This window comes from Suillus subaureus (genome assembly GCF_016647635.1).
Source record: "Suillus subaureus strain MN1 chromosome Unknown BJ212scaffold_24, whole genome shotgun sequence".
Taxonomy (NCBI): Eukaryota; Fungi; Basidiomycota; class Agaricomycetes; order Boletales; family Suillaceae; genus Suillus; species Suillus subaureus.
The window spans coordinates 623,698-649,180 of NW_024538580.1; the positions used below are offsets into that span (position 1 = coordinate 623,698).

Sequence of the window (25,483 nt, forward strand, 5' to 3'; positions counted from 1 at the left end):
ACACCTCATTTTGCTCAAAGTTTACACTACTTCATCACTTACTGCGATGAACGCCCAGAATGGAGACCTCAGCTTAGATTTCTTAATGAGAAAATCTCAGGATGTTGCTGCCTTTCTTCCTGATGAGCTATCTTACCTCGTAGAAGCTTTCGCTCCTTCTCAGCCGGAACCATCGCGCTCGAAAGCGTATCTCGTGCTCTCTGCATTCTGTCAAAGAACGCATTCACAAAATCCTCAGGAGTCTGGATCCAACAAGTCTGCCACGGAAATACTAGAGAAAGTTTTCCAGGATCTTATCATCTCCCGTATTTCCAATCATCAAGAGCAGGATGCTATAGTCATTGGACTATCTTTCTTCTCCGCGTTATTCCACGTCGACTGGCAGTCCGCTTCTCGTGTTTTCGCGCAAGACGGCGTGGTGGAATACGTGACAGATGCCCTTGATTTATTTCCATCATCAGCTTCAGTTGCCTTAGAGGTCGCTCGTATGATTGGCCAGGCTAGTGGACACAAAGCATGCCGGGCTCTGATACCCGAGGAAATTCTGACCTGGCTTGGGAACAAGTCACGTCAGGCTATCGACAAAAACTTGCGCGCAGCAGCAGCTATTGCCCTCGTAAAATTATCTCGAGGTGCGGCAACAGATGCCTCAGAAGGCGCAGATACGTCTCAGCTAGCGCCATCTACCTCCAAGGATATGGAGCTAGCCAATTTGCTAAAAGGAATGGTCATCAGTGATAAGGATTCTCTACCCTCCCTTAACGACGTTGTTGAAGGCCTTGCATACCTCAGTGTTGACCCAAACGTCAAACATACCCTAGCGAATGATCCCAAGTTCTTGCAGCAACTCTTTACACTTGTTCCTAGACGTAAATCACTTCCAACATCTACCAGTAATTCTAGCCTCCTCTTTGGCATTCTTCTTATCATATCCAACCTCTGTGCCTACCGTCCTCGCCTCAGTCAGGAAGACGCGCAAGTCGCTAAGCTGAAACGCATGGCTAAGGCTGGCAATGGATCTAATAGGACGACGTCCGAGGAACCGCTAAATGCATTGGAAGATGATGCTACAGTTAGGTCCAGATGTCGTCAAGCTCTTGCAAGTGGCGCCCTTGGTGTCTTGTCTGTAGCTTCTGGTGTAGAGAGCCAAGGCATCAGACTTGCTCTGGGTAAAATCTACCTAAGCATCGTGGAGGACAAAGATAACAGAGGCAAGGTCCTCCAGAGCGGAGGTGTACGAAGTCTTTCTCGTGTTATACAGTCGTCGTACTCCACATCGTCATCCACATCAATTGATACCTCCCTTCTCCCTGCAATCCAAGCTTTGGCGAAATTGACCATCACGTCTTCCCCCCTTCAAGTCTTCGGGCCCACTGATGGCGCTATGCTTGATGCAATACGGCCCTTGTCACACCTGCTGCTGCATTCATCCTCGAACCTCCTGCAACAATTCGAAGCCTTAATGGCCTTAACAAATCTTGCTTCACAGAGCACGGGGTGTGCCGATCGCATCTTTAGCACTCCTCACCTTCTCAACAAAGTCGAGCCCTCATGTTGGAAGACCATACACTCATCCGCCGGGCAGCCACCGAGCTGATATGTAATCTTATTGGGGGTTCGGAGAAGGCCTTTTTTAGGTATGGCGGTTCTCCAGATGTTCATGCAACGAAGTCCAAGTTACAAGTACTTCTTGCGATGTCGGACATGGATGACCTTCCAACGAGACTCGCTGCGTCGGGTGCTTTGGCAACAGTGACCAGCGCGTCTACTGCTTGCCAGGCAGTATTTGAACTTCAGTTGGATCGTCACCGAGCATTTTCAGTTATTGCACGTCTTATTGACCCATCTATCACTCTGGAGGATGACAACCCCGATGACGAGGAAGCAGCCGGAAATCCGGGGCTTGTACATCGTGGAGTCGTATGCCTTCGCCACATTTTCGATCCTCAGCACTCCCTCCCTCGTATACCGCTCGCAGAGGAAGTAGAGAAGGCTGGTTTGGTGAATGTCGTGGCCAGATTGCTGAAAGGTGAATTTGGATCACTTGACACTGCCGTAACTACTCCTGCTGCTGAGGTTTTGAGGCATCTGATTGAGCTGAGAAACCCTAGTATACTGTCTAATAAACCGAGCTGAGACTGGTTGCCATTGCTTTTTGTACAGGAACTTTATAATAGGTGTGAAATGATATGTAGCAATGAGGTATTGAATATATAGTTTATTGAGGCAGAATTGTGTAAGTTTTTGCGAAGTGTCCAGACCAGTACTTGGTTGTCCGGAATTAACTTGGTAGAGTACAAATCCCGACTTATCCTTTACGACGAAGGAGTTAATGTTTACCACCGGGTCATAGTACTGCCACGGGCATTGCCGTTCTCCGCTGTGCCTGCGGACTTCTCCCAGCAACTTTACTACGTTCTCTCATTCAAGCTAAGGCGCGTCGGCCATGGTGAGATTTAAGTTGCTTTGAAATGCTGTATGATTGATCGGCATGTGCATGTAGGCTATATCTAAGAAGGCGGGCAAGAAGGCTGCCCCGAAGTCAGGTGGGGCAAATAAAGTAGCCAAGGTGCGCTCTCAGACATCGTTACACCTACAGGACAGCCATGATATCGGTACAAACAGGCAGATTGGAAAGAAGGATTCAAAAAGAAACAAGCTGGAGTATCCGATATGACGCTTCTGACAACTATCAATGACAATAGCATTAATGACAACCTTGAGAAGCGTTGGACTGTCGGAGAGATCTACACTTACATCGGCGGCGTATTGATATCCGTAAACCCTTTTAAAGGTGAGGCCTTATATGTTCAAAATCTGGTTTCTAACGTGAGGGTGAATGCCTCTCAGATCTAGGAATCTATACGGATGAAACCCTCCAGAAGTACAAGGGCAAGAATCGACTCGAAGTTCCTCCACATGTATTCAGCATCGCAGAATCTGCATACTATAACATGAATGCATACCACGAAAACCAATGTGTTATTATATCCGGCGAGTCTGGTGCTGGAAAGACCGAGGCCGCCAAACGCATCATGCAATACATCGCGGCTGTGTCAGGAGGGGATGATGGCAGTATACAGGAGATCAAAGAAATGGTACTGGCCACCAATCCTCTATTGGAGAGCTTTGGTTGTGCAAAGACCCTTCGCAACAATAATTCAAGTCGACATGTGCGTGAATGACTGTTTTACATATGTACCTTGATCTTGATTTCATGGCCTCACAGGGAAAATATCTGGAGATCATGTTTAATACCCATGGCGAGCCGATCGGGGCTCAGATAACAAATTATCTACTTGAGAAAGGCCGAGTAGTGGGACAGTTAGAGAACGAGCGCAATTTCCACATCTTCTATCAGTTCACAAAGGCTGCTTCAGACGAGCAGCGAGGTGCGTCTTGTCTGTTCATCCATGCTGAGTTTTCATGAATATTTGTAGAACAATTCGGGTTGCAGGGCCCAGATGCATATGTATATACCAGCAGGAGCCAATGCTTGGAGGTTCAGGACATCAACGATTCAAACGACTATGCGGACACACTGGTGAGTACTTCACATATTGTCCTGCATCATCACTTAAACATGGTCAGAATGCCATGAGGATCATTGGTCTCAGTAATGAGGAGCAGACCGAAATTTTTCGGATGCTTGCAGTCATTCTATGGCTGGGGAACTGTCGACTTCCAGGAGATGGATGATGGAAATTCGACCATCTCTGACACTGAAGTAACATGATTTTATTGCGCATCTCATAGAAGTAGACTCGGCGATGGTCCAGAAGGTTCTGACGTCGAGAGTTGTTGAAACTCAGCGAGGGGGACGACGAGGTTCTGTTTACGATGTTCCCCTGAATCCCGCGCAAGCAACCGCTGGAAGGGACGCACTCGCAAAGGCGATTTACAACAATCTCTTCGAGTGGATTGTTTCGAGAATCAATGTGTCGATGAAAGCTCGAAGTGCCTCGGCACAAGTCATTGGTATCCTGGTAGGTGACGCTTTCGTTATTGGTTTGACCAACAATTCAAGCGTTGACAGGATATCTTTGGTTTTGAAATTTTCGAGGTATAATCAAATTATACGCCTCAAACCGCCTCATTCACGGAGCTCTGCAGGATAACTCTTTCGAGCAATTATGCATCAACTATGTCAACGAGAAACTTCAGCAGATTTTTATCGAATTGACACTTAAGACCGAACAGGAAGAGTACGTCAGGGAGCAGATCAAGTGGAATCCCATCAAATACTTCAACAACAAGATTGTCTGCGATCTCATTGAAGAGCGCAAACCCCCTGGAATATTTGCTGCTTTAAACGACGCTTGCGCAACAGCGCACGCCGATCCAGCCGCGGCAGATAACAGTTTCGTCCAGCGGACGGCCATGTTGTCTTCCAATGTCCACTTCGAGGCCCGGGGATCTCAGTTTCTGGTTCGCCACTATGCTGGAGATGTCATGTACAACATCGCGGGCATGACAGACAAGAACAAAGATGCACTTGTGAAGGATCTTTTTGATTTGGTTGGTAGTAGCAACAACCAGTTCCTTCAGATATTGTTCTCCGACAGACCCGATCCCTCAAGCAAGAAAAGACCGCCCACTGCTGGTGACAGGATCAAGGTATCTCGCATTGCTCTTTTATTGGTCAGAATAGATCATTCATATCCTAAAAGGCGTCGGCAGGTGCTCTCGTGGATAATTTGATGAAAGCTCAGCCTTCTTATATCCGAACAATCAAACCGAACCAGAACCGTAGCCCGAGTGAATATAATACCAAGGCCATCCTGCATCAAATCAAATACCTTGGATTACAAGAAAATATTCGTGTACGTCGCGCAGGATTTGCGTATAGGAACACCTTCGAAAAAATGGTGGAACGCTTCTACCTTTTGTCACCTTCAACGTCGTACGCTGGTGAATATACATGGCAGGGAGATGCGAAATCTGGTTGCGAGCAAATTCTCAAGGACACAGGGATAGCCAAGGACGAATGGCAGATGGGGGTTACAAAGGCCTTTATCAAGAATCCAGAAACAGTGAGTACGCCGTGCAACAGCACCAAAAAAATGGAATTGACGTCGTTAATACAGCTGTTTGCGTTAGAGACTATGCGTGACCGCTATTGGCATAATATGGCGGCACGTATTCAGCGAGCCTGGAGAAATTACTGGCGCTATAAGAATGAGTGCGCTAGGCGCATTCAGAGGTTTTGGAAGAACAACAAAGAAGCCCTCGAATATGCCAAAGTCCGCGACTACGGTCATCAGGTATTGGCAGGAAGAAAAGAACGCAGACGTTACAGTCTCCTCAGCTATCGCCGTTTTCTGGGCGACTATCTTGATGTCAATGGCAAGAACATCGTTGGATCTGACCTGCGCTCTGCCTGTGGTCTTGGTAGTGAGCCTTGTAGTTATTTTATGTCGTTTCATCGTCTCACATGTCACACAGCGGAGCAGGCTACATTCAGCTCGAAAGTGCAAATATTGGTGTCCAAATTTGGTCGGTCCAGCAAACTTAGCCCACGTTTCCTTGTAGTGGTATGTATCAATGTACCTCATTGCCTTGCTTCGTCTAACATGCGTCATGGTAGACTGCAAAAGCTGTGTACATCGCGGCCACTTCTCAGAAGGATGGTCAGATACAAACCTCACTTGAACGCAAAATTCCCTTGGTAACAATCAGAAGTATATCGATGTCTAATTTAAGGGATGATTGGCTGGTTGGTCCTCCTATCCATCCTTGGCGCATCGCTAACTCCATATCAGGCATTGAATTGCAATGCCTCTGAAGAGGGTGATCCAATTCTTCATTGCTATTTCAAGACGGAGTTGACCGCAAATCTTCTTACACTCACGCAAGCTAGTATCAACGTCTTGATTGGCCCGTCGTGCGTGTTTGCTTGATTTCGCTTTACCTTTGTCTCACCTGCTCGGAAGGATCGAATATGCGAAAAAGAAGGACAAGAAGGCACAGATCCAATTTGTCAGGGACGAGACGATTACAAAAGATGATGTATACAAGAGCCACGCTGTGCACGTCCCGTCTGGTGAACCTCCGTCGAGCACCTCTCGACCTGCTGCAAGAAGAAAACCTGGTATTGTTAGACCCATCACCCAAGGAAAGCTCCTTCGCGCTGGCGGCCCCTCGGATGTGAGTTTTGTGTCGGATTGTGATTTCTGTCTTCTCACGATCCACTCCAGAAAGGGAAGACATCCAGGCCGAAGCCAGCCACTCAACCACTGCCAGGGAAATCTGCACAATTTGCTGCCATCAGGCCAACACCGGTGGCGCCTCCTAAATCAGCCCCTTCGCCTCCTACTCGTAATCCAGTTCCGCCGCCGCCGCCCAATGAGCCCGAGGTTGAATTATACAAGGCAAAGTTCGCTTTTGAGGGTCAAGAAGGCGAGATATCTTTGAAGAAGGATGATACCGTGGAACTGGTTGAGAAGGATGACAATGGGTGGTGGCTTGTAAGGAAAGATGGGCAAGAGGGTTGGGCCCCAAACAATTACCTAGAACTTGTGCCACCAAGACCTAAAGGGGCACCTGCCGCACGCTCCCCTCCACCTCGACCACCGCCACCACCTTCAGTTCCGCTAGCAGTCGTTGCCGCTCCTATCCCCACTCCAGCTTCAAAACCAACTGTTTCCGCCATGTCTGTGAAGTCAGCAGATGCGTCAGCTAAGCCCGTGGCTGTCTTCCCTGGCCTTGCGCCATCGAATGGCTCCGCAGCGCCTTGGAAGAAGCCTGCAGCTGTATCAGCTAATGGGTCATCAAGCAGTACACCTGCAAGCTCTCGCCCTTCGAGTTCATTAGGAGTAAAACCTCCTCCAGTGGCTACTAAACCTAAACCTGTGCCACCACCTGTCGCATCGAAACCAAGCGGTGGCAAGCCACCTCCTAAGCCACCTATACCCACGGCCCCACGAGCAGGTGCCGGCGCTGCGCCACCGAAGATTTCTAAACCTAGTGCACCTGCTGGTCAGATGGACTTGGCTGCTGCGGTAAGTAACATTAGCTGCCTTGAGGATGATACATCTAATACATATAACCATCCAGCTCGCGAAACGTGCACAGAAGATAGCTGATGAGTGATCTAATTAATTATTTGACTTCGTACAATACAATTTCAAAGACTTTTTACTGTGTAGAAACGTGGAATTAGAAACGTGGAATTCGGTTTCAGTAAACATATTGGATAATGCGATAGGGACGCGAAATGTTAGTGAAATGCTTGTGGGGTATCAAAATATGATTTCCGAGGTCTACATAATGAAGCATTGCAGGACGTAGAGCGTGATAAACGTGACGCCATAAACTTATGAAGGAGCAATCCTGATTGGAGGCAAATGCCTGGGTGGTGGCGTATCTGATTCCAAGGTTAGCCGTTCGACTTCGTCCTCCGAGAAGTCATCATCATCACTGTCAGGCACAGCAACGTGTGAGGGAGAGAGGTGGGTTGTAGCCTGGATCTCCCTACCGTCCCCTCTGCTGTGGCCATCAAGGACGGCGTCAGATTCCTGCCCTGAATCTCTCCATGAGCGGACTTCATCGGCATTCAGGACCTTTGCGAAGAGGCCCTGCCGAAAATCGTCGGGAGTCTTTTCCAACGCTTTCCTGCCTGATTCCAAAAGGCCCTCTAGCATATCCTTCACCCTTGCATAAGCCTCGTCGGGCCCATCCTCATCCTCATCCTCCTCACTATCATTATCCTCCCCTTCTTCTTGTGCTTGCTCTTCGCGAGCAAGGGACTCAACGGCCCTGAATGCTCTAGGGGGAAGAATAAGTCGCGATTCACGAAGTTTCCGCTTGAGGTCTCGAATTTCTTTAGCTTGACGGTTCTTCGTAGTTTCAAGTGATGTGTTGATAAGAAGCAGGGATTTATTCGTTATTTCCAAGTCGGCAATCTGAAGTACAAGTCAGATCAGTACCGATGATATTAGTGAGTGGGTATGACCTTTCGATTAGACTTGGCTGCGGCCCTCGCCTTGTGTTCCGAGTTTTCGGAGTCAAGGTCGCTATCCCGATCTTGGCTAGATTGTCGACCATTGATTGTAGGCGAAATGGTGTCGTCATGATCGCTTTGAATAGAACGATTGGCTCGAGCAGATTCAGTATCCGAACGCTTGTTCGTGTGAGAGTTAAGCGTTGGCGCGCTTGCATGAGAAGGATCCAGAGACAAGGAGCTTCTAGACACAGATGACTTTGAAGATAATGATAATGCGGATATTGATGGTGAATGTGGAGGAAGAGGAATAGAGGCAGGCTCGACCTTAGCTTTCAGGACCTGCCTGGCTGCTTTCAAAGGTCCTTCAGGTGGAGTGAATGTTTGATATGGATAGAGTGTAGGTGAGGGGTCGCGCCGCGGCGAGGGGTATCTATGGGGATTAGCAGCAGGAGCTGCGGTTGTTATGGGATAGAAAGTCGGTACTGTAGTCGAATCAGGAGGACTTGGAGGCGCGTTTAATGAGAAGCTTGAGGAAAGTGAAGGTATGGGTGGTCTTGAATGAATGGGCCTAGTGGTAACCCATGGTGGGGATAACGAGCGAGCGGGATCTGTCTCGATACTATTAGATTTGGCTAACCCAGAAACCTTGGATTTAATCTTGATTGGAGCCGATGGCGATACACTGGCACGGTCTTGGTCGACGCGTACGAGTGGAAGTTCGGAAGGGAGCGGAGTTCGGGGTGATGGTGAATTCCTCTGTAATGCCGAAGTAGATTGAGCATGATGTAGGGCAACACTACCGCTACGTGGTCGATCTTCCTGGGGCGGAATTTGTAGCTTTGACACAATAGTAGTGGATGATCGCTGACGCGACTCTAGAGGAGATGTACTGGACACAGGAGATGTGGTGGTAGACTTGGATGCGGGCCGCGCCGTAACGCGAGCTTTGACAGGATTCGTGACTATGGAAGGACTGGAACTTTGGGCTGATTTCGAAGGCGACCCAGGTCGAGAGTGTGTTACTTTGTTGATGTTATTCAATGAAGCCGAACTTGACAGTCTCCGGGCACTGGTCGCATTGGAGCTGACCTTGGCTGTCGGACGGAAGCCTGGCGGCGAGAGAGATGATTGCAACGGTTTCTTTGTCGGTGATGCTGGTCTAGATGGTGAATTAAAACGGAGAGGTGCATGACCGCCATTGTAGTCGAGTTTCGCGGTAACCTGTTCACCAGCGCATGTAAGTTTCATGGACTGTCGCGGCATATGAGCGTAATGCTCACTTTTCTCTTCAACGGTGGCTCCTTCATGAGACACGCGATGTAAAGAAACCTAGTAGGTCGTTAGATATTACCGCACGTGCTGGAGCTTTGCAGATGATAGTTACAGTACTTGAAAGAATGAACCACTAATTAGTAGCACTTGGCCTACTGTGTCCACAAAATAGCCACTCATTAATATTGACTGTCGGATGTATTTGCTATAGCCGAGCGTCAAAAGGCCACACTGATTTTATTGCAAGTCACATACACAGTGGCCTCGTTTAACTACTGAATACCACCACTGTCATTAGAGACTGGAGCAGAAGGTAGGATACCTTTGTTGACGAGCGTTTCCTCCACAATTCTCTGGACAAAGGTCCGCATGGCTTCTCCACCACCACCCTCCAGAGCGGCCAATACGCTCTTTTCTACGTACTTGCCCACCATGTCAACCTCGATGTTTACTCTCTCGCCATTGGCCTTTTTTGCCAAGGTGATCTTCTGCTGCGTGTGTTGGATAAGCATAACACCGAACATCCTTTCGGCATCATCGACAGAAGTAACGGTTAGGGAAGCACCGTCTATAGTGACATAACCCTTGGGGATGATGTAAGGAAGAAGAGAAGGTCTTTCTGCGGTTGGTTCAGGAAGTTGGAACCAAAGACGCAACGAATCACCATCGAGAGCTCTCTTGAGAATGGTCGCGGTTATATCAACATGAGCCTGATATGAGAAATGATTCATCAATGATGATTTGTACGCCATCAGAAAGAGCGCACCTGCACGAAGTGACCACCAAATCGAACATGAGCACCCATGGCGCGCTCAAGGTTCACCTGATCACCAACCTTGCGGTCGCCTTGATTACCTATGAGCGTCTGCATTAGTCTGCCTCTGGTCACTCACCCAGATCAGTTCTGCTGAGGGTTTCGTTGGCTAGCCATATTTTAAAATATCCTCCATCACGCTCGACATCGAATTCGACGACTGTCAAACAGGCCCCATTGACGGCTATGGAGTCACCAATATGACAGTCCACTAAGATAGGTGCTGACTGTGATATGGTTAAAGCACAACCACCATCATCCTGGTGGATGGCAGACACTGTTCCAAGGTGTTCGATCTGAAGCAGTCAAGTTACAGGGAACAAGTAGCATAGAACTGTAGTACTTGCCAGGCCAGTAAACATGTCCGAGTTATAACGTTAGTCTCGCAGTCAGACTTGGCCTTGAAGAAGACTGACGGTTACCAAACTCGTCCAATTCTCTCGTGTTCAGAAATTTGCAGAGGAGACATTTTTTCGCTGTTGTCTAATATCACTGTCTCTCGAGACGATCCTACGGGATGACCTCCAAGAGATTACCGCCATCTGCGGAACCAGTGGTTGCTAGATCATTGTGGCAATCATACAAAGGTGTGTAAACTAATTTCTTAGTTCTAGGTCTGCTCAGACAACTCTCTCAAGCTCTTCCAGCTCGAACACGATTATACGTCTCCATGGCTGTATGCTCGGTGGGCGCAGTAGGAATTTATGTGTCCGACTACTTGGAAAAGAAGTATCCAGTAGCGCCGCCAAGGACCACGCCGCCGCCGTCCCGGGACGCGGCGGGTACAGCATGAGTATTATACAAAACGATTGGGTGGATAGTGAATGTGATAGTCGCCGATTGTATCGTGAGTTGGACATGCCTTGCTTGTTGAGAAAATGGGGTAGTATTAGGGAGGGTGTGGCATGAAGGAGCTACAGGCAAATTCCACGCTCTCAGTACGTGTCTCCGTGGCGACCGCTGCGTGCGGAAAGTTGACGGTGAAGAGCGCACTTATGGAGATTGTCGGCATCCCAAGGAAGCTCTCGAGTGTCTGATGGAGAGACGACTCTGAGTAACAGAGGTGGCACCGCGACTGGCAGGGTAGGGATAGTGTGGTCCGCGGAGTTTCTCATCGTATGGATATCTTCCTCCTTCACATGATCTGTTCCCGTATCAAACGGAAAAGACATAAACGATGTTCGCTGTCTATAATCACGCTCTTCTGGTCCTAGTTTTACTTCCCAGGTCTGCTTCTCCCAGTCAGGGACGAACTGTTCGATGCCACTGTTCCTTCGACCCTTGCAGCACAAGAACTCTCGCGCAACCTTCCACCAGCGATCGAAGAACATGCTGGATGAAATCGCTATTGCTATGATCAAAATTGCGATGAAGATGATCCCAATGATTTTCCAGGTCTTCTTGTCAGCGGACGCGTTTTCGGTCATAGCGGCCGATGAGGTATTTGGGTAACTTGCTGACTTTGTGGTGGATGTAGGTGTTATTTGTTCCGGAGAAGGCTTTAGAGAGCCTGTGGACGACGTAACACCGAGGCTTGTGGGAGTCGCTGGATCAACCTTTCCCACTGAGGATGGCGTGGGGAGTACCGGATCTGTGAACAAGCCACCGAGATCTTTCAAACCAGGATGGATAGGAGACGAAGGTGAGCTAAGAGGGAACGTGTCTGATGTTGCAGGCGAGTCTGTGCCACTGCCCGCAGTGCCCGCGAGCATACCGAGTAAGTCCCTTGCGAAATGCACGCTTAAGCCATAATCCGCAGTTGGGATCTCTGGCAGTGCAATCGCGATTGCTCCGGGAAGTAAAAGAGCGTGGTGGTACCTCATTGAAATGATTGACTGCTAGACACGGACATGTATGAGCCTTTTACTGGACAGTTGAACGTTCGGAAATTTATGTAAACGTGTGTTCGCGACGTCGATCACGTGGCCAAGAAATCAGTTAAAGTACCTCATGCGAGCGACACACGGCCTCTCGTGAGAAATGACGTAATTGCTCACCTTCTAAATTTAAAGCTTGAATTCCTTACACGATCGGCAACTTCTTCTGAATCCGCGACTTTTAAGGCGTTTGGCCTTTGCTTCGTGGCTAATCTGAATTATGCACTTGGCTCAGGTAGACTTTTATAATCCTACGTGGACTGTGTTGACCGCTCTACAGGAACCGTGGTTCAGCGGCCAACTCCATAATGTTCCGTTTGGAACGTGGTGTCCCGCTGCTATCATTATCCTAGCGATCGTTACCGACTTCCTAGCGCGCAGGCAGCTTCCAAAAATCATCCAAGTCGTTTGGAGTGCGCTGAGCGCACCTTTTCGTAACTTTATCACTCTAGACGATGTTGGGAGTCCCTTCAACGATGACTTTCCCAAACAGGTTTGGATAAATCGAGTGCTTGTCTCTGTCGCGCTCGTTTGCTCGTTTGGCTGGCTTGCATATTTTGGGTATGCCATCGCCCTACGGGAACCTTGGACCAACGCCTTAGTGGCGTCAATTGCATGGGTGGGATTATTCAATATTTGATTACACGCTAAACTCACGTTTTGATTTGTTATGGCAGTTTTATACGACCCTAAGGCTCCTGTTGAGAGCACCGTCCACACCTCCGTATTTGCTTATTCTACTTGGAGTTTCGCAAATTGCTGCTGCATGCGTCTACTACTCTTCATTGCCGAATTATGCTGTCGGTCCTATGATCGCTTTTCTAATTCGAACGTCAATTCCAGCAACCTTCGTCTACGTGGCTGGCCTTTTGCCACTGCAGGCTGTGCGACCTGCGCTCAACGTCGCCAGCTCAACTGATGTCTGTTCGTTCAGCTATGTCCCAGACTCACGTACTGACCCTGGGGACTAGATTCCGTCATCCAATCTTTCTTCTCCCGAAGATGACGCAAACCTTTGGTCATGGTGTACCGTATCATTTGTAGAACCCATATTGGACTTGGCGTGGAAGCGAACATTGAATGATGCCGATGTCTGGTGCTTGTCGCCGTTCTTCCGACACAAGAACTTGTTCAACAAATACCTCGATTACCGTTCACGGTAGGCAGATACTATCTTCTACATAGGCCAGTCTCTTATACGCAGTTAGCTATCCGATGCACTCTCTACTACGCTTTTTGCTGGTATCTAACTCTCTCGACCTAATCTTGGACCTCGTATTGGAAATGTGGGGTGCCGTTGTCGGTGCGTGTATTATGCTGAGATATAGATTGATCCGCGTGGAGTAATTATTGATCGGCAGGGTTCGTGCCGGCTTACGCACTCCGGATGATTCTATCATCGTTGGATAATCCTACTCCCGACTCAGTAGCGAACGCCAAATACTGGGCTTTCCTTACATTTGTAGCCCATTTGTCTTTTGCGCAAGTCGATCTCTTCAAAAACTGGCATACTCGCCGATGCTACGAACGAACTCGTGGCCAGCTCTTCTGTGCTTTGCACTACAAAGCACTGCGCCGCAGGGATATTAGCGGAAAAACTTCTAGCGACGAAGAAGGAAGTGCTGACCTTGGAAAAATCGTGAATCTCATGCAGTATGTTTCCTCCAGGGCTATAGTCTCCTGTGATCGACTCACTTCACCTTGAAGAGGCGATGCGTATGCTGTCGCTCAGCGGTTTTGGGATTTTGCCGCAATCTTCTCGTCTCCTCTACGGCTCGTGATAGCACTGGTCTTCCTCTACAAGTGAGTCACAATTTCCCTGAGATATCAAGCTAAGCAATACCTTTAGGATATTGGGATGGAGCGCGATGTCGGGCGTCGCTGTGATTATTTTTGCCTATATCCTGAACTACCCGTTGGCGACATACAACATCAAGGTTTGGAGTCTCGGCTGTTTGATCTTCCTGGCTAATGTGGCACAGATTACCCGAGCATCATGGAAGGCCAAGGACAAAAGGATGAATGTTGTTAACGAACTACTCCAAAATATCAGATTTTTGAAGTTTTATGGTTGGGGTGGGTGAACGGAAGCTGATACATGGTTCTACTTGACTAGTGTTTCGTAGAAAATCAGTGGTCACGCACTGCTCATCAGGCACGAGAAGAGGAACTTAATTGGCGGGTTAAAGAGAATATCGTCGACACTATCATCTCATTTATATGGCAAGCTGTTCGTCGTCCAGACTTCGCACATACTCATGTCATTTTATAGGACGTGGATACCTTCAGCAACGGCCCTTGCGACATTCTCTTGGTACACTTTGGGCGAACAAGAGCAACTGACGGTATCCAAGGCGTTTACCGCAGTCGCTCTGTTCTCACAGTTACAAGAGCCGATGACCGCTCTTCCTGGACAGTTCTTTGCAATGCTTCACGGTTTGTCATGCGATATTACAACTGGGTATGCAATTCTTATCTGTTACAGCTTACGTATCGATGCAGCGTATTGAGGGGCTCCTTGCGGAGCAAGAGGTTCCTGAATGGGCTTCATCTCTGTCGGCAGTGGATACCGGATCTGAAGCGGATTGCTCGGACATCGGGTTTAAAACTGCAACCTTTGAATGGCATGGAGTTCGCAAAGGATCAATGACTGAAGCTCGGTTCCAACTTGGACCTCTGGATATCAAGTTTCCGAAAGGCCAGCTGAGCCTTATCAGCGGCGCAACTGGTGCTGGGAAAAGTGCTATGCTCACAGCGCTACTTGGCGGTCAGTGCATCTTTGGCGGTCACAGCTCGGCCCTTAGATGCATTCATTTTAGAAATGCATTGTTTGTCTGGTGATGTATCCATAAACAAGAGGAGGCACCAAGTGGCTTACTGCGCCCAAACTCCCTGCAAGTGATGTCATCATAGCGCAGCCTAGTTGCTCACTCAAATTGATATGCAGGGCTTGAACACGCAACCATAAGGGACAACATCATTTTCGGCTCCAAGCTCGGCTTCGATGAAGAACGATACCACGCAGTCGTCGAGGCGTGTGCTCTTGAACGTGATCTTGTTGTATTCGAAGCGGGTGACATGACTGGTAAGAATTCTCTTTTCTATCCATTATTGCCAAGGTATTACTTTGGACTCCAGAGATCGGCGAGAAAGGCATCACGCTATCTGGTGGACAGAGAGCTCGTATTGCCTTGGCACGCGCTATGTACTCGGAAGCTAATGTGAGTCTCCTGCCATTTCATTGCTCCATTATCTTAACCGACTTTGTCACTGGACAGTGCATCCTACTTGATGATCCGTAGGTATTTTCCGTCAAGGTAATTATTTTTTCTGAATGTTCCACAGACTTGCCGCCGTCGATATGCATACCGCACAACATATTGTGCAGCACTGTTTGTCCGGGGAACTGGCTCGTGATCGGACAATTATCTTGGTAACCCACCATATGAGTCTGTGTTTACCGATTGCATCTTACGTGGTTGAGCTATCTCACGGCAACATCGCCCGTGCTGGCGATAAAGAGGAATTCCAAGATATCGGAGAGCTTGATGTTCTTGATGAAGCTGACGATGAAGAAACAGAAGTCGCTACTTCGGGAACTCAAACCCCAGATGACAACATAGCTGAGGATGTTCTTTCCAAGCAACGACCGTCTCAAGTTGTTAGAAAACTAGTGGAAGCAGAAGTCCGGGCGGAAGGCCGGGTGCCTTTCAGAACGTATTGGGTTTACATCAAGGCAGCAGGTTTAATGTCCTGGGCACTGACTCTCGTCTTGATGCTCATGATCCGTATGATCAACATTGGGAATCAGGTACGGTTGCAGCTCTTGACCCTATACATATCACCAATTGTTTAAGGTTTTTTTGGCCAAATGGGGTGAATCCTACGACGTCTCCGCTTCGGTTTTCCTCCCAAGCGTCAAATATCCTTGGGATGACTTACCCCCTCCTGATGTCAACGTCAAACCATGGCTTTTGATTTACCTCTATATCTCTATCGCAGGGGCATTCTCAGTACTGGCTTACATCTCATTGGGCTATTACGCAAGTCTCCAGGCCTCCCGCTCTCTGTTCTTCAGACTACTCCAAAGGCTTACAAGAGCACCGGCCCGGTTCTTTGATACCACACCCATCGGGAGGATTCTCAACCGTTTCACGACAGACATTAATACTATTGACGGAGCTCTGCAGAGTTCCGCCCGCGCCGCATTATCGGGCGTCCTCAATTTCTTGGCTTCTTTCACTGTCATAATCGTGGTTATACCCGCGCTCGCGCCTTTCGCTTTGGTAATAGCATGGTTGTATATCCGCATCGCTCCTCGTTTTGTACAAGCTCAACGAGACCTGCGTCGGCTTGAGAGCGTCTCCTTGTCACCTGCATTTGCTGGTTTTGATGAGCTTCTACGTGGCTTATCACATGTTCGTGCATTTGCAATGGAGTCGAGATACCAAGATAGGTTCTATGAGAAAGTGGACAAATTTCAATCATTTGACCACGTATACGTAAGGAGATGCACTCCTCACCCTGTAATATCTTGCACTAACCTCTTTGCCAGTGGCTTGTCAACGGCTGGCTCCGTTGGAGATATGACTGTATGTGGCTTGTCTCTCTTCCATTGTGTTTGACTTAAACACCTTCCAGGTCTCGGCTCAGTCGTGGTGTATCTCACGACTCTTTTCGCCCTTTCGCAAGGTGTTTCCAATGGGTCTGCTGCGGTCGTTATCGTGCAAGCCGGTGTCTTTGCTGAGGCATCCCGTCAACTAGTACGGGTTCTTGCACAGCTTGAGCTTGACTTTAATGCAGTTGAACGTGTGGTCGAGTATCTTGGTGTACCACAGGAGGCACCTGCTATTATCGAGAAGAGCAGACCTCCAGCATACTGGCCATCAAGCAACGGTCAGTTGGTGGTCGAGAATCTTGTTGTCAGGTACAGCCCCGACCTACCGGACGTGCTCAAAAATATATCGTTTGTTGTCCAACCGTCTGAAAAAATTGGAGTGGTTTGTCACATTCTTGGAGCATCTAGCATTCCCAAGTGTTCATTATTATTGACAGGTCGGACGGACGGGCTCTGGAAAATCAAGCTTGGCTTTGTCCTTGCTGCGTATGATAGAGGCCAGTGCTGGAAGAATAATGTATGTTATTGTCGATGTCTTGCTCCTTGCTCCTGCGTCTAAACACTTCGGCAGCATTGACGGAATAGATATATCGACAATTGGCCTAGAAGATCTTCGGTCACGGATAGTGAGTCGATTGTTTGTCCCTTCATGAAATTGCTGATTTGTTCCCAGACCATTGTTAGTCAGGACGTTTCGTTGTTTTCCGGCACACTCAGAAGCAACTTGGACCCATTCGAGGAGCACACCGACCAGGAATGCTGGGATGTGCTCGAGCGATGTCATTTAACGAGGTTGCTCAGTCGGGCGATTGAAAAAGGTGGCTTCACACTTGAGATGCCTATCAGCCAAGGTGGCTCGCTCAGCGCAGGAGAGAGGCAGCTGGTCGCACTTGCCCGGGCAGTTCTACGAAAAACCAATATCATCATTTTGGATGAAGCGACGTCTCAAATAGATTCGCGTTTGGATGACCAGGTTAGTTGATGCGCTACTTCAGTCTTGCATCTCACTAGTGTACACCTATAGATCCAAACGACGATCCGTGAAGAACTTTCTGGTGCGCTTGTTATTACTATCGCGCATCGCCTCAAAACGATCATCGATTATGATCGCGTTTTAGTGCTAGATAGTGGGGAGATTATTGAGTTTGATAAACCAAATGTACTTTTGGCGAAGGTTGGAGGGGCCTTCCGAGAGATGTGTAGAAAGAGCGCAGACTGGTCACAGTTATCTGCTTCCATGGAACGTTGACTGTACACTGTACACTACCACTAGTATCATCATTGATTGCATACGGCTTTCTTCAGGGTACGGGACTTTTGTTTGGGACGATAGCACAGTTAATCTGAGCAAAAGATTCAGTAGGTTCGACGTTGATTCAAATCATAACTGAAACGCTCAGGAAAACCCGGTATTGATCTCGTGTCTCTCTCAAGAAGAGCATTCGTATAATAGGGAACCAGAATGTTCATCGTAACTCAAGAGAATGGTACTAGGCTCACCTCATGAATTCAAGTTAATCATTTTTCTCGTGAAGTGGGGTGAGAGAAGAAACTGTGGCGGACTTTGTAATACTTCAAACTGGTGTACTAAATTGAGCGGATTCCCGGGTCGCTGGCAGCTGCCAGGTGCATGCTGTGGCGTCATTACAACGCTGTGCCGAAACCTGCTTGCATTTCCACCACCATCCACTTGCCCAAGAGGCCTTTGCTACCATGTCTTCCAGAGAGCCAATGTGGTATTGTCACGAAGTTTGTTTCTTGAGAACAACCTGCACGTCCTATACTAACATAACATTGCAATAGTGTCATGCTGAGATGAGACCACTCATGGTTAGTAGATCCTCAGCTGACTTCCGATGTTAACGTATAACGATGTGATGTATTAGCAACCGGATCCAATTTGTGCATCATGTCAGGGCACGTTCGTTGAGAAGGTGCGCGACCCGATCTTCGTACTTTAAGTTGATGATAATGATGTATCATAATTTCGTGCAGATAGAGGATCCAAGCGATGATCCTCGGGCATATCAGCAGCACGCTCCGAGAGGAGGCTTCGATGACGAAATGCCCCAAAATATAGGTGGTTTGCTAGGTGCGCGCTCATTCACGCATGTAGTAAGGCCTTACATGGAAGGAAACACCCACAGCTGCCTTGACGGGAAGTCCCCGACCTCGCTCACCCACCTTCCCTCGTAGCCCCGAGGGGGGATCGGTCAGTCATCTTCTATATATGCCGCAAGAAAGCTCATAATACGATTAGGGTGGTATTCGTCTTGAGTTTCATAGCACTGGACCTAGTCACGGTGCTACAAGAACTTTGTTTCTTGGAGGTCCCAACACTCTCAATCGTCCGCGCTCTCCGGAGCAGCGCGATCGTGAAGTTCCTAACATGTCCGAGTACGTCCACTACGATCGTGTCGAAATCTTATACGCATGATTTGGTGTAGATTCCTGCGTCGTGAAAATCAAAGTGGTCCACGACATCCCGGAGATATCACTGGGCCAATGATGGCACAATATTTATTGGCTTTACTGGGACAAGGTAGAGGCGCAGACCCTTTGACTGAAATGTTCTCCCTTGGTCCTGAAGGAGGATCGGGTGGGCGATGGGGTGACTATGTTTTCAATCAAGAGGGTGTGTATTTCCCTGAAATATTTTACAAATCCTGACGAAAATTGGGTAGCATTGGACCAAGTGATAACACAGATAATGGAAAATTCTGCTTCGCGGCCTATTCCAGCAACAGAAGACATCGTCAACAATCTCCCGCGAGAAGTCCTTTTGGAACGATGTTTGTCATTGTCTGTCGTATCCTCCACTCGCTGCTCACTTTCATGTGTTGCTAGCTCCACTATTGGATAAAGATTGCGCCGTATGTAAAGAACAATTCCAACTTGGAACCGAAGACCCGGAAGAGCAGGTTATTATAACTCTTCCATGCAAACACCCATTTCACCAGCCTTGTATATTGCCATGGTTAAAATCTAGCGGAACATGCCCTGTTTGCCGGTGGGTTATTTTTTCATGTCCATCTTCATCATCGTCTTACGTCGAGTAAAAGGTATGCTCTTATAGAACAAGCACAACAGCCACGCCCACCAGGCAACTCCCCGGGACCAGGAAGTGGACCCAGTAACCGCCCAACAAATCCATCACCAGCTCCACCACGTCCACGATCGCCTGGGAACTCAGGTCGTAGTGGTGGAGGATTGTTCCAGTCATTGTTTGGGGGAAGTATGGGTAGCTCGAGAGCGGCTGGCAGTTCATCATCTCAGGGTAGGAATTCAAGTCCAAGAGGAGCACGTCGCGCAGGAATGTCCAACGAGTCCCCAGGCAGTACGCCATCTTTCCCTGGGCGCTGGGATGAAGAAACAGACTAATCGAGCGTTGACTTGGTTTCGACTTGGTTTCTTGGACCGTCCGCGGCATAACTTGCGGGCGGTCTATTCTAGATATGCATATCTTTTCTGATGCCGCTTGGACCTCACTTTCCTTCTTACAAATTGTAAACATCAAGAATGTCATATAAACTCGGAGTATTTGGATGTTCTTGCTCCATGGCAAGTAACGTCGGCAAGCCAAATGACCTACTGGGTGGAACTGTCGATCCGAAAGTTCTCCCTCCACTATGGACGTAAATTAGATGCAAGCTCCCTACCGTCAAACGGACAGTAGGTGACTTTCCGCAAGGTTTTACAGATGAATTTCTGTGAATCCTCAGGCGGCAGGCCTCATTTAGCCAAGGCTGCATTAGGAAGGTTGCCATTAACACCTGTCAACCAATTACTCCCGTACTTGTCTGTGGAAGGATCTCCGCAGATTTCTGTAAGTCATCGAAATGTCTGATTCAGGCAATTTTCTTGCTCTTCGTCCGGATCATTTGTATGATGCTGTAAATTCTCACGCTCTATGTCTTACGGTTACAGATTTTGTCCGTAAATTAGCCAACGTCAAGTATTCTACGTACCCTGAAGCGAGCTACGAGCGTAGGTCAAACCTGCTCCTAGTGCCTTCTGCTTTTCTTTTCCCCACCACTCCCTTGTCCTCGTTGTCTACATTGCTACTGGTCCCTAAAGACAGTCAGCTTCAACTATATACTAGTACGTACCATATCCCTCTTCCAGGGGCCCGGGTGGAGACCTGAGGCTAACCCTCGCAGCTCACCTCGGCTCTCTCTTGCACAGGTTAAGGCCGCTATCGGGGTTGCCCCCTCGGGGCTTCCATCTTATCCACCCCCAAACCATTTGCTTCAATAAAGCAAACATTTTCTTTTGTTCTCTCCAGTACTAAGACCACCAGCTGCACGACAGCAAACACAAAGTTTACGGTTGTATTTTTTCTGTAAATTCATGCAAACTCAAATACTTCATCCTAGAGGCCGCTACTTTCCTTCCTTCTTCTACCATCTCATCCTCTTTCGGCAACCCCACTTTGATACTGTAAACACGCCGGCTTACCTGAGTTCCCATAATCAGTACATATACTGTCGCTGATGCTGAAAGCTAAGCTTTCAGTATTTCACTTTTTGGTGTAACGATTATGCGGGCGGCAGTCTGACCATGTTACAGATGCATGCGCATCACGATATTTGCCCCTGTTTCACGCCCATTTGCTAACGTGATTCTCAGCGCGTAGGTTTTGTCTATCTTGCACTTGGTTTAATGCTGGCGTGACGACGACGTAAAATCGCTCTTGATACCATATAACCGCTCTATGAACATGGAGTTTTCGAAAACATTTAAGAAATCTCACCGTCACTCACAACTCTCCATGTGCACTCTGCTGCTCTCGATTGCATATACGACAGCCTGTCATTGTCCCTCACAATATGCAATAACTGTGGTCGTGCGGGTGGCAGAGGTGCCGAGGATGTTAACCTAACCGCTTGTTAGGACCTGTTATTGCATTACCACTAGGGGGGCATATAGCAGTACTTACCAGAAGCATGCTATCACATTCTAAACAGAAGAAATTTCACGCGTCCTAACCAGATGCGATACTATTGTCATAATCCAATCATACACAAAATTGACCGAAGAATAAGACCTTCATAGCCTACTTAAGTACCGTACAACCTTCAAATCCATATCTAAAAAAACGATACTTTGTGTACTTTGGCAATTCCATGTTAGTTAGTGGTGGCATCAGTGTACGAAGTTTTGGCAAAACCGACGCGGGAGTTGGTGGTATCGTACACAGAGTAGAAGCGCTCGAGGAATGTGTAGCCGTTAATAAAGTCAAACCCTGAGCCACTGGGCGTGCCAATGTCGGCAACGATGAGATATATAGCTTTGCTACTACCACCAATAGGGGCATTGAGAGAACGAGGCCAGATTTGGGCATTAGGGGTGAGACTGAAGGTGTTCTGTGCAAAGTGGTGAGTGAACAAGGGGTGTGAGGGCTGACAGAAATAGCGTACACTGCCAATATTGAAGTTCAAATTCTTGAGGGCACTGTACTGGGTAGAAGAAACGAGGAGAAGACCAGTTGCCCCATCCAGAGTAGCGCCGGTTTCAGACTTGTATTTGTTGTAGGCATCTATCGCACGCTGATTAGACCATGATTACTTGCTGTACTCTAGATACACACCGGTTGCAACGTAAAGAAGGGTGGTGCCAGTATCGACGATACCAGCAGTGGAGGACAAGATCGTCGTGGAGCCGTAGGTGATGCTCTCATTGATACCCCAATAGGCCGATGCAGGTTTTGTGGTGGTGATAGGACTGAAACAAGACAACCATCATCAGTCTGGATTGATCTGGGAGCTGAGGTAGCTTACGTGTATGCAATGTCGCCGGTGTACTTGAAAACGTCAGGTCCACCGAAGGTGAGCTCTCCATTTGTGTCCTGAGTCCGAAGTGGTGGGCTCGAAAAGGACACTAACAACCCCCTGAGAAATAGTGCCTTGGCTATGCAGGTTGTCAGTGACAGTCGGGATCGTCAATGCCGGCGAATTCGTCAAGGTACCCTCTGTCAAGCCTACAGGCCCGATGCCAAGGATACCGTCAACACCACTGAAGCCCACCGCAAAAGAAGAAACGCCGATCGACTGCTTGGTGATAGTGAGTCCACTACCGAGAGTGATGGTGTCGGTGTACTCAGTTCCTATAGATAATCGTAGGTATTTTCAATTTATGATATCGTTGTATGTCATACCAGAGAAGAAACCAGAACCGTAGCCGACATCCACAGGCTGACCAGTGTTGACGCTGGTGCTGGTTACCGCGTACGCAGTGTTGGCGCCAACCCATGTGTTCGAGCTGCCGGTGTCGACAATCAAATCGTCTTAAATAATACATCAGAAGCCGCATGTCTTCTCAGTGTTGAACTTACAGGCTGTAGGGGGGCTGCCAATGCCAACTTTTGCGATGTAGTATGAGGCAACGTTTGTCACAGGGGGGCTACCAAGATGGTAGCCGGCCTTAAGGGCAGCTACGCGAGCTTTATCGTACTGCAAGAGGTTAATAGAACCATCGGAGACGTTTAACCTCCTGGCAATGGGGAGGGTGATGGGGGAGTCGCGAATTTGAAAAGGTGATGCCGCGATGGACAAGGCCAGGAGAATAATTGTCAACAAGGATGCAGCAGGGAACATGGTTCGCTGGAAAGCAATATCATAGTCGGTAGCTCATTATATATGTGCTGGCGAACGCGAATGTTGTACACCTCCAAGTTAGCCACGTACAAAACTTTCTTCCTCGAGAAAGCGATGACGAGACAGTCGCATTCCGAGTCATCACGAGTGCAAGGATTCGACTTCTCGATAAAATGTGATGGAAGGTTTGTTTTTGATCCCAGGTGGCAGGAATCTACGATTCGTTTACCCATGGTTCATTGACTTCATTTCTATAGAGATGTTCGCCATAATGAATATACCTTCGACAGCAGCATCAGAGAACCGATGAGTCCTTGACATGGTAGCCATGGGAACTATAGGAGATCGTAATTCTGCTCCTGCTAAATATGGCTATGTATACTGGGAGAAATTTGAGCTATCAGCGCATAGCCATAGATGTTTAAAAATCTAGTTTACCATGAGGAGTTCGCGACCTTGTCGCGGTATCGCACCACCAGGGCCGGCAAGTTATAATAGCGTAGTTAGGTCCTACATGTTGAACAATACAATATTCCCTTCTTTGTGTTTTGAACTGCAAGATTATTCAAGACTTTATCCTGGAAAACGCCACATCAGTAAATTCGCACATTCCTTGGCGCCACTTTGCGGAGAAGGTTAAATCTTATTTACATCTTATTTACAATTATTTACTTGGCGCGTTGTGTTGACAAGTCGAAAAGAAGCATGACGCAAACAAAGCGCCGATAAGCACTGCAAGTGTACAGAAGTGACTTCGTATATTTCAAGCACAAAAAGTATAGTAAGTCTACATCTACTTATGTACCCATTACTGCTGATTGACGATCTGCGCAGTTGATGGCTTCAAAAAACATTGTTCAAGGCCGAGGCAGCAAATGCCAATGGGATAATGTTAAGGTAAGGGCTGATTTGATGATCTGTGCTGAGGCAGTTGCAGAGGGAGCGGAGGCGAATGGAGAAGGGATGGAAGCATTGTTGGGGCTCTGGGAGAGGTGTTAGAGTTAGCACATGATAATGGAGGTATGAGCACAGAAGAGAAAGCTTAGTAATACATACAAGAATGAGTAATGTAGGGAACACCGATAACCGGGAATAGCCGGAGCGGTGTTGATTAGTAAGCACAGCACGGACGAGAGACAAGTCCGATGTGCAGACTTTCGGATCGGACACATAGAACTAACCGTTCGATAGTATATATATTGTACAATTATTTACATTGGAAAAAAAGTCGAAAAAGAACTCCTACTCTAAGTCTCATAACAAGAAGAGGGTGAGGAGGTTCTGGACCAAGAAGGATTGTGTCCGAGTCCAAGTTGCTTGAGTATAAGGTGACTGTATACCAAAGTGAGTACCAAAATATCTTGTGGTATTGGAACACTTACTGATCATGGTATCAATAGTATTGTCTCACTTGTTCAGACATGTAAACATGAGCCATTAGCATTGTAGCACATGTACTATATAGAAGAATGCAAACCTTGTGGAATCTTGTTCATGTCCCTGCCTGTATTGTGTGCATCACCGAAAGTTTTGACTGATGCCCTGTGTTGGTGTGCGTCATTGAACATGGCAGATGCCAGAATGAGATGTTTGGAATATGAAGTACTATATATGTTTGATTTCCCATTGTCCCTCTCTTCCCTCAGTCCATTATATCAGACTGAGGGTGAGTTATCCTTTTCTTATCTCACTGTACTTAGATCACTCACACTTGTACTTAGGATACTGATATTAGTGTCTAGGTACTGCATAATATCAGTCCATTGTAACGATCATACCGGTGCTAGGTGCGTATGATCAATAGCATGGTTCTTCTCACCTTCAGGAAAGGAGATAAAGCGTGGATCATTAAATCCATATATATTGACCCATCTGCTCTTACTCCAGTCCAGTCCTAGGAATCCGCCCTCCCATGTCCTATCCATGTCCACCTATCTCCACCGGTGCATTATTTTTCCCAAATGTCATTGCTAAATAAGCTGCAGGTCTTATTACATGTCTACTCACGTTCTGCAGTGCATGATGTTTTATTACCTATAGACTCATCGCACACTCACTAACTATGCTACAATTCTTGCCTATGCATTCCAGACATTCACACGCTACAATATAAATGACTGCAGTACATACAATTGAGTAGTTCCTTTTCCCCTGGACTCAGCTCTATAGGAGAGTCATTCTCGCATTATTTTTGTAGACATTGTGCAATCCATCTATTTTGCTCTTTCTTGACAATCCTGTGCAATTTGACCGCTCCGAAGTTCTGTACCACTAGGATCTTACCCTTAAGCTCTTGCAAGAATACCCAACCCATGACCAGTAGTTTAGTGCAATTCTTCACTTGCACTATATCCCTTGTGA

General features: G+C 47.7%; 8 protein-coding genes across 8 annotated transcripts; 4 read left to right on the forward strand and 4 right to left on the reverse strand.

Annotated features, from left to right (window-relative positions):
* Window positions 1-46: 46 nt before the first annotated feature.
* On the forward strand, window positions 47-7,092 carry BJ212DRAFT_1301247 (P-loop containing nucleoside triphosphate hydrolase protein; the record flags this gene model as incomplete). The annotated part of the gene is made up of 20 exons (XM_041333101.1): window positions 47-1,497; window positions 1,638-2,076; window positions 2,164-2,177; window positions 2,218-2,236; window positions 2,504-2,569; window positions 2,626-2,794; window positions 2,851-3,173; window positions 3,230-3,392; window positions 3,441-3,544; window positions 3,656-3,727; window positions 3,780-3,986; window positions 4,114-4,617; window positions 4,671-5,033; window positions 5,088-5,394; window positions 5,446-5,534; window positions 5,588-5,681; window positions 5,704-5,884; window positions 5,934-6,147; window positions 6,198-7,001; window positions 7,057-7,092. The coding sequence occupies 20 exons, from the start codon at window positions 47-49 to the stop codon at window positions 7,090-7,092; spliced, it is 5,619 nt and encodes a 1,872-aa protein (XP_041191236.1).
* A 92-nt stretch (window positions 7,093-7,184) lies between these two features.
* BJ212DRAFT_428666 (uncharacterized protein) lies at window positions 7,185-9,358 on the reverse strand. Its single transcript, XM_041343177.1, has 3 exons — window positions 9,226-9,358; window positions 7,955-9,166; window positions 7,185-7,904 (listed from the first exon to the last, which is right to left on the reverse strand). The coding sequence occupies exons 1-3, from the start codon at window positions 9,250-9,252 to the stop codon at window positions 7,317-7,319; spliced, it is 1,827 nt and encodes a 608-aa protein (XP_041191237.1). The 5' UTR covers window positions 9,253-9,358; the 3' UTR covers window positions 7,185-7,316.
* A 69-nt stretch (window positions 9,359-9,427) lies between these two features.
* BJ212DRAFT_428744 (uncharacterized protein) lies at window positions 9,428-10,551 on the reverse strand. The gene is made up of 4 exons (XM_041343178.1): window positions 10,379-10,551; window positions 10,111-10,327; window positions 9,984-10,063; window positions 9,428-9,927 (listed from the first exon to the last, which is right to left on the reverse strand). Exons 1-4 carry the CDS (start codon window positions 10,391-10,393, stop codon window positions 9,490-9,492), a joined length of 750 nt encoding a protein of 249 aa, XP_041191238.1. The 5' UTR covers window positions 10,394-10,551; the 3' UTR covers window positions 9,428-9,489.
* Window positions 10,552-10,953: 402 nt separating this feature from the next.
* Window positions 10,954-12,104, reverse strand: BJ212DRAFT_428830 (uncharacterized protein). Its single transcript, XM_041343179.1, has 2 exons — window positions 12,029-12,104; window positions 10,954-11,866 (listed from the first exon to the last, which is right to left on the reverse strand). The coding sequence occupies exon 2, from the start codon at window positions 11,852-11,854 to the stop codon at window positions 10,967-10,969; it is 888 nt and encodes a 295-aa protein (XP_041191239.1). The 5' UTR covers window positions 11,855-11,866; window positions 12,029-12,104; the 3' UTR covers window positions 10,954-10,966.
* On the forward strand, window positions 11,793-18,083 carry BJ212DRAFT_1368087 (P-loop containing nucleoside triphosphate hydrolase protein). The gene is made up of 25 exons (XM_041336169.1): window positions 11,793-11,868; window positions 12,031-12,143; window positions 12,189-12,527; window positions 12,586-12,828; window positions 12,880-13,067; window positions 13,117-13,211; window positions 13,270-13,561; window positions 13,616-13,711; window positions 13,758-13,845; window positions 13,891-13,984; window positions 14,035-14,131; window positions 14,181-14,344; window positions 14,394-14,675; window positions 14,728-14,802; window positions 14,856-14,993; window positions 15,047-15,129; window positions 15,187-15,206; window positions 15,254-15,719; window positions 15,766-16,410; window positions 16,464-16,500; window positions 16,550-16,908; window positions 16,964-17,043; window positions 17,098-17,152; window positions 17,200-17,499; window positions 17,551-18,083. The coding sequence occupies exons 2-25, from the start codon at window positions 12,129-12,131 to the stop codon at window positions 17,773-17,775; spliced, it is 4,476 nt and encodes a 1,491-aa protein (XP_041191240.1). The 5' UTR covers window positions 11,793-11,868; window positions 12,031-12,128; the 3' UTR covers window positions 17,776-18,083.
* A 15-nt stretch (window positions 18,084-18,098) lies between these two features.
* BJ212DRAFT_1368088 (uncharacterized protein) lies at window positions 18,099-20,133 on the forward strand. The gene is made up of 10 exons (XM_041336170.1): window positions 18,099-18,275; window positions 18,330-18,356; window positions 18,413-18,460; window positions 18,522-18,618; window positions 18,674-18,738; window positions 18,787-18,923; window positions 18,974-19,161; window positions 19,211-19,318; window positions 19,374-19,536; window positions 19,589-20,133. Exons 1-10 carry the CDS (start codon window positions 18,240-18,242, stop codon window positions 19,905-19,907), a joined length of 1,188 nt encoding a protein of 395 aa, XP_041191241.1. The 5' UTR covers window positions 18,099-18,239; the 3' UTR covers window positions 19,908-20,133.
* A 1,389-nt stretch (window positions 20,134-21,522) lies between these two features.
* BJ212DRAFT_1368099 (aspartic peptidase domain-containing protein) lies at window positions 21,523-23,122 on the reverse strand (the record flags this gene model as incomplete). Its single annotated transcript, XM_041336171.1, has 7 exons — window positions 21,523-21,892; window positions 21,947-22,065; window positions 22,117-22,250; window positions 22,307-22,374; window positions 22,412-22,632; window positions 22,684-22,812; window positions 22,861-23,122. The coding sequence occupies 7 exons, from the start codon at window positions 23,120-23,122 to the stop codon at window positions 21,656-21,658; spliced, it is 1,170 nt and encodes a 389-aa protein (XP_041191242.1). The 3' UTR covers window positions 21,523-21,655.
* Window positions 23,123-23,544: 422 nt separating this feature from the next.
* On the forward strand, window positions 23,545-23,775 carry BJ212DRAFT_1368103 (uncharacterized protein). Its single transcript, XM_041336172.1, has one exon. It carries the CDS (start codon window positions 23,562-23,564, stop codon window positions 23,760-23,762), a length of 201 nt encoding a protein of 66 aa, XP_041191243.1. The 5' UTR covers window positions 23,545-23,561; the 3' UTR covers window positions 23,763-23,775.
* Window positions 23,776-25,483: the final 1,708 nt, after the last annotated feature.

Bases quoted from the DNA above. Each gene is read 5' to 3' on its own strand.
- BJ212DRAFT_428666 (XM_041343177.1), bottom strand. From the start codon at position 9,252: ATGAAGGAGCCACCGTTGAAGAGAAAA. The intron at 9,167-9,225 runs GTGAGCATTACG...GCTGGTGAACAG, and splicing joins AGCCACCGTTGAAGAGAAAA to GTTACCGCGAAACTCGACTA. The intron at 7,905-7,954 runs GTCATACCCACT...CTTGTACTTCAG, and splicing joins CAGCCAAGTCTAATCGAAAG to ATTGCCGACTTGGAAATAAC.
- BJ212DRAFT_428744 (XM_041343178.1), bottom strand. The intron at 10,064-10,110 runs GTGAGTGACCAG...TAGGTAATCAAG, and splicing joins CCTCAGCAGAACTGATCTGG to GCGACCGCAAGGTTGGTGAT. The intron at 9,928-9,983 runs GTGCGCTCTTTC...TTCTCATATCAG, and splicing joins TTGGTGGTCACTTCGTGCAG to GCTCATGTTGATATAACCGC.
- BJ212DRAFT_428830 (XM_041343179.1), bottom strand. From the start codon at position 11,854: ATGAGGTACCACCACGCTCTTTTACTTCCCGGAGCAATCGCGATTGCA.
- BJ212DRAFT_1368087 (XM_041336169.1), top strand. The intron at 13,068-13,116 runs GTAGGCAGATAC...ATACGCAGTTAG, and splicing joins TACCTCGATTACCGTTCACG to CTATCCGATGCACTCTCTAC. The intron at 15,207-15,253 runs GTAGGTATTTTC...AATGTTCCACAG, and splicing joins TGCATCCTACTTGATGATCC to ACTTGCCGCCGTCGATATGC.
- BJ212DRAFT_1368088 (XM_041336170.1), top strand. From the start codon at position 18,240: ATGTCTTCCAGAGAGCCAATGTGGTATTGTCACGAA. The intron at 18,619-18,673 runs GTGCGCGCTCAT...AAACACCCACAG, and splicing joins AAATATAGGTGGTTTGCTAG to CTGCCTTGACGGGAAGTCCC. The intron at 19,537-19,588 runs GTGGGTTATTTT...GTCGAGTAAAAG, and splicing joins GGAACATGCCCTGTTTGCCG to GTATGCTCTTATAGAACAAG.
- BJ212DRAFT_1368103 (XM_041336172.1), top strand. From the start codon at position 23,562: ATGAGGAGTTCGCGACCTTGTCGCGGTATCGCACCACCAGGGCCGGCA.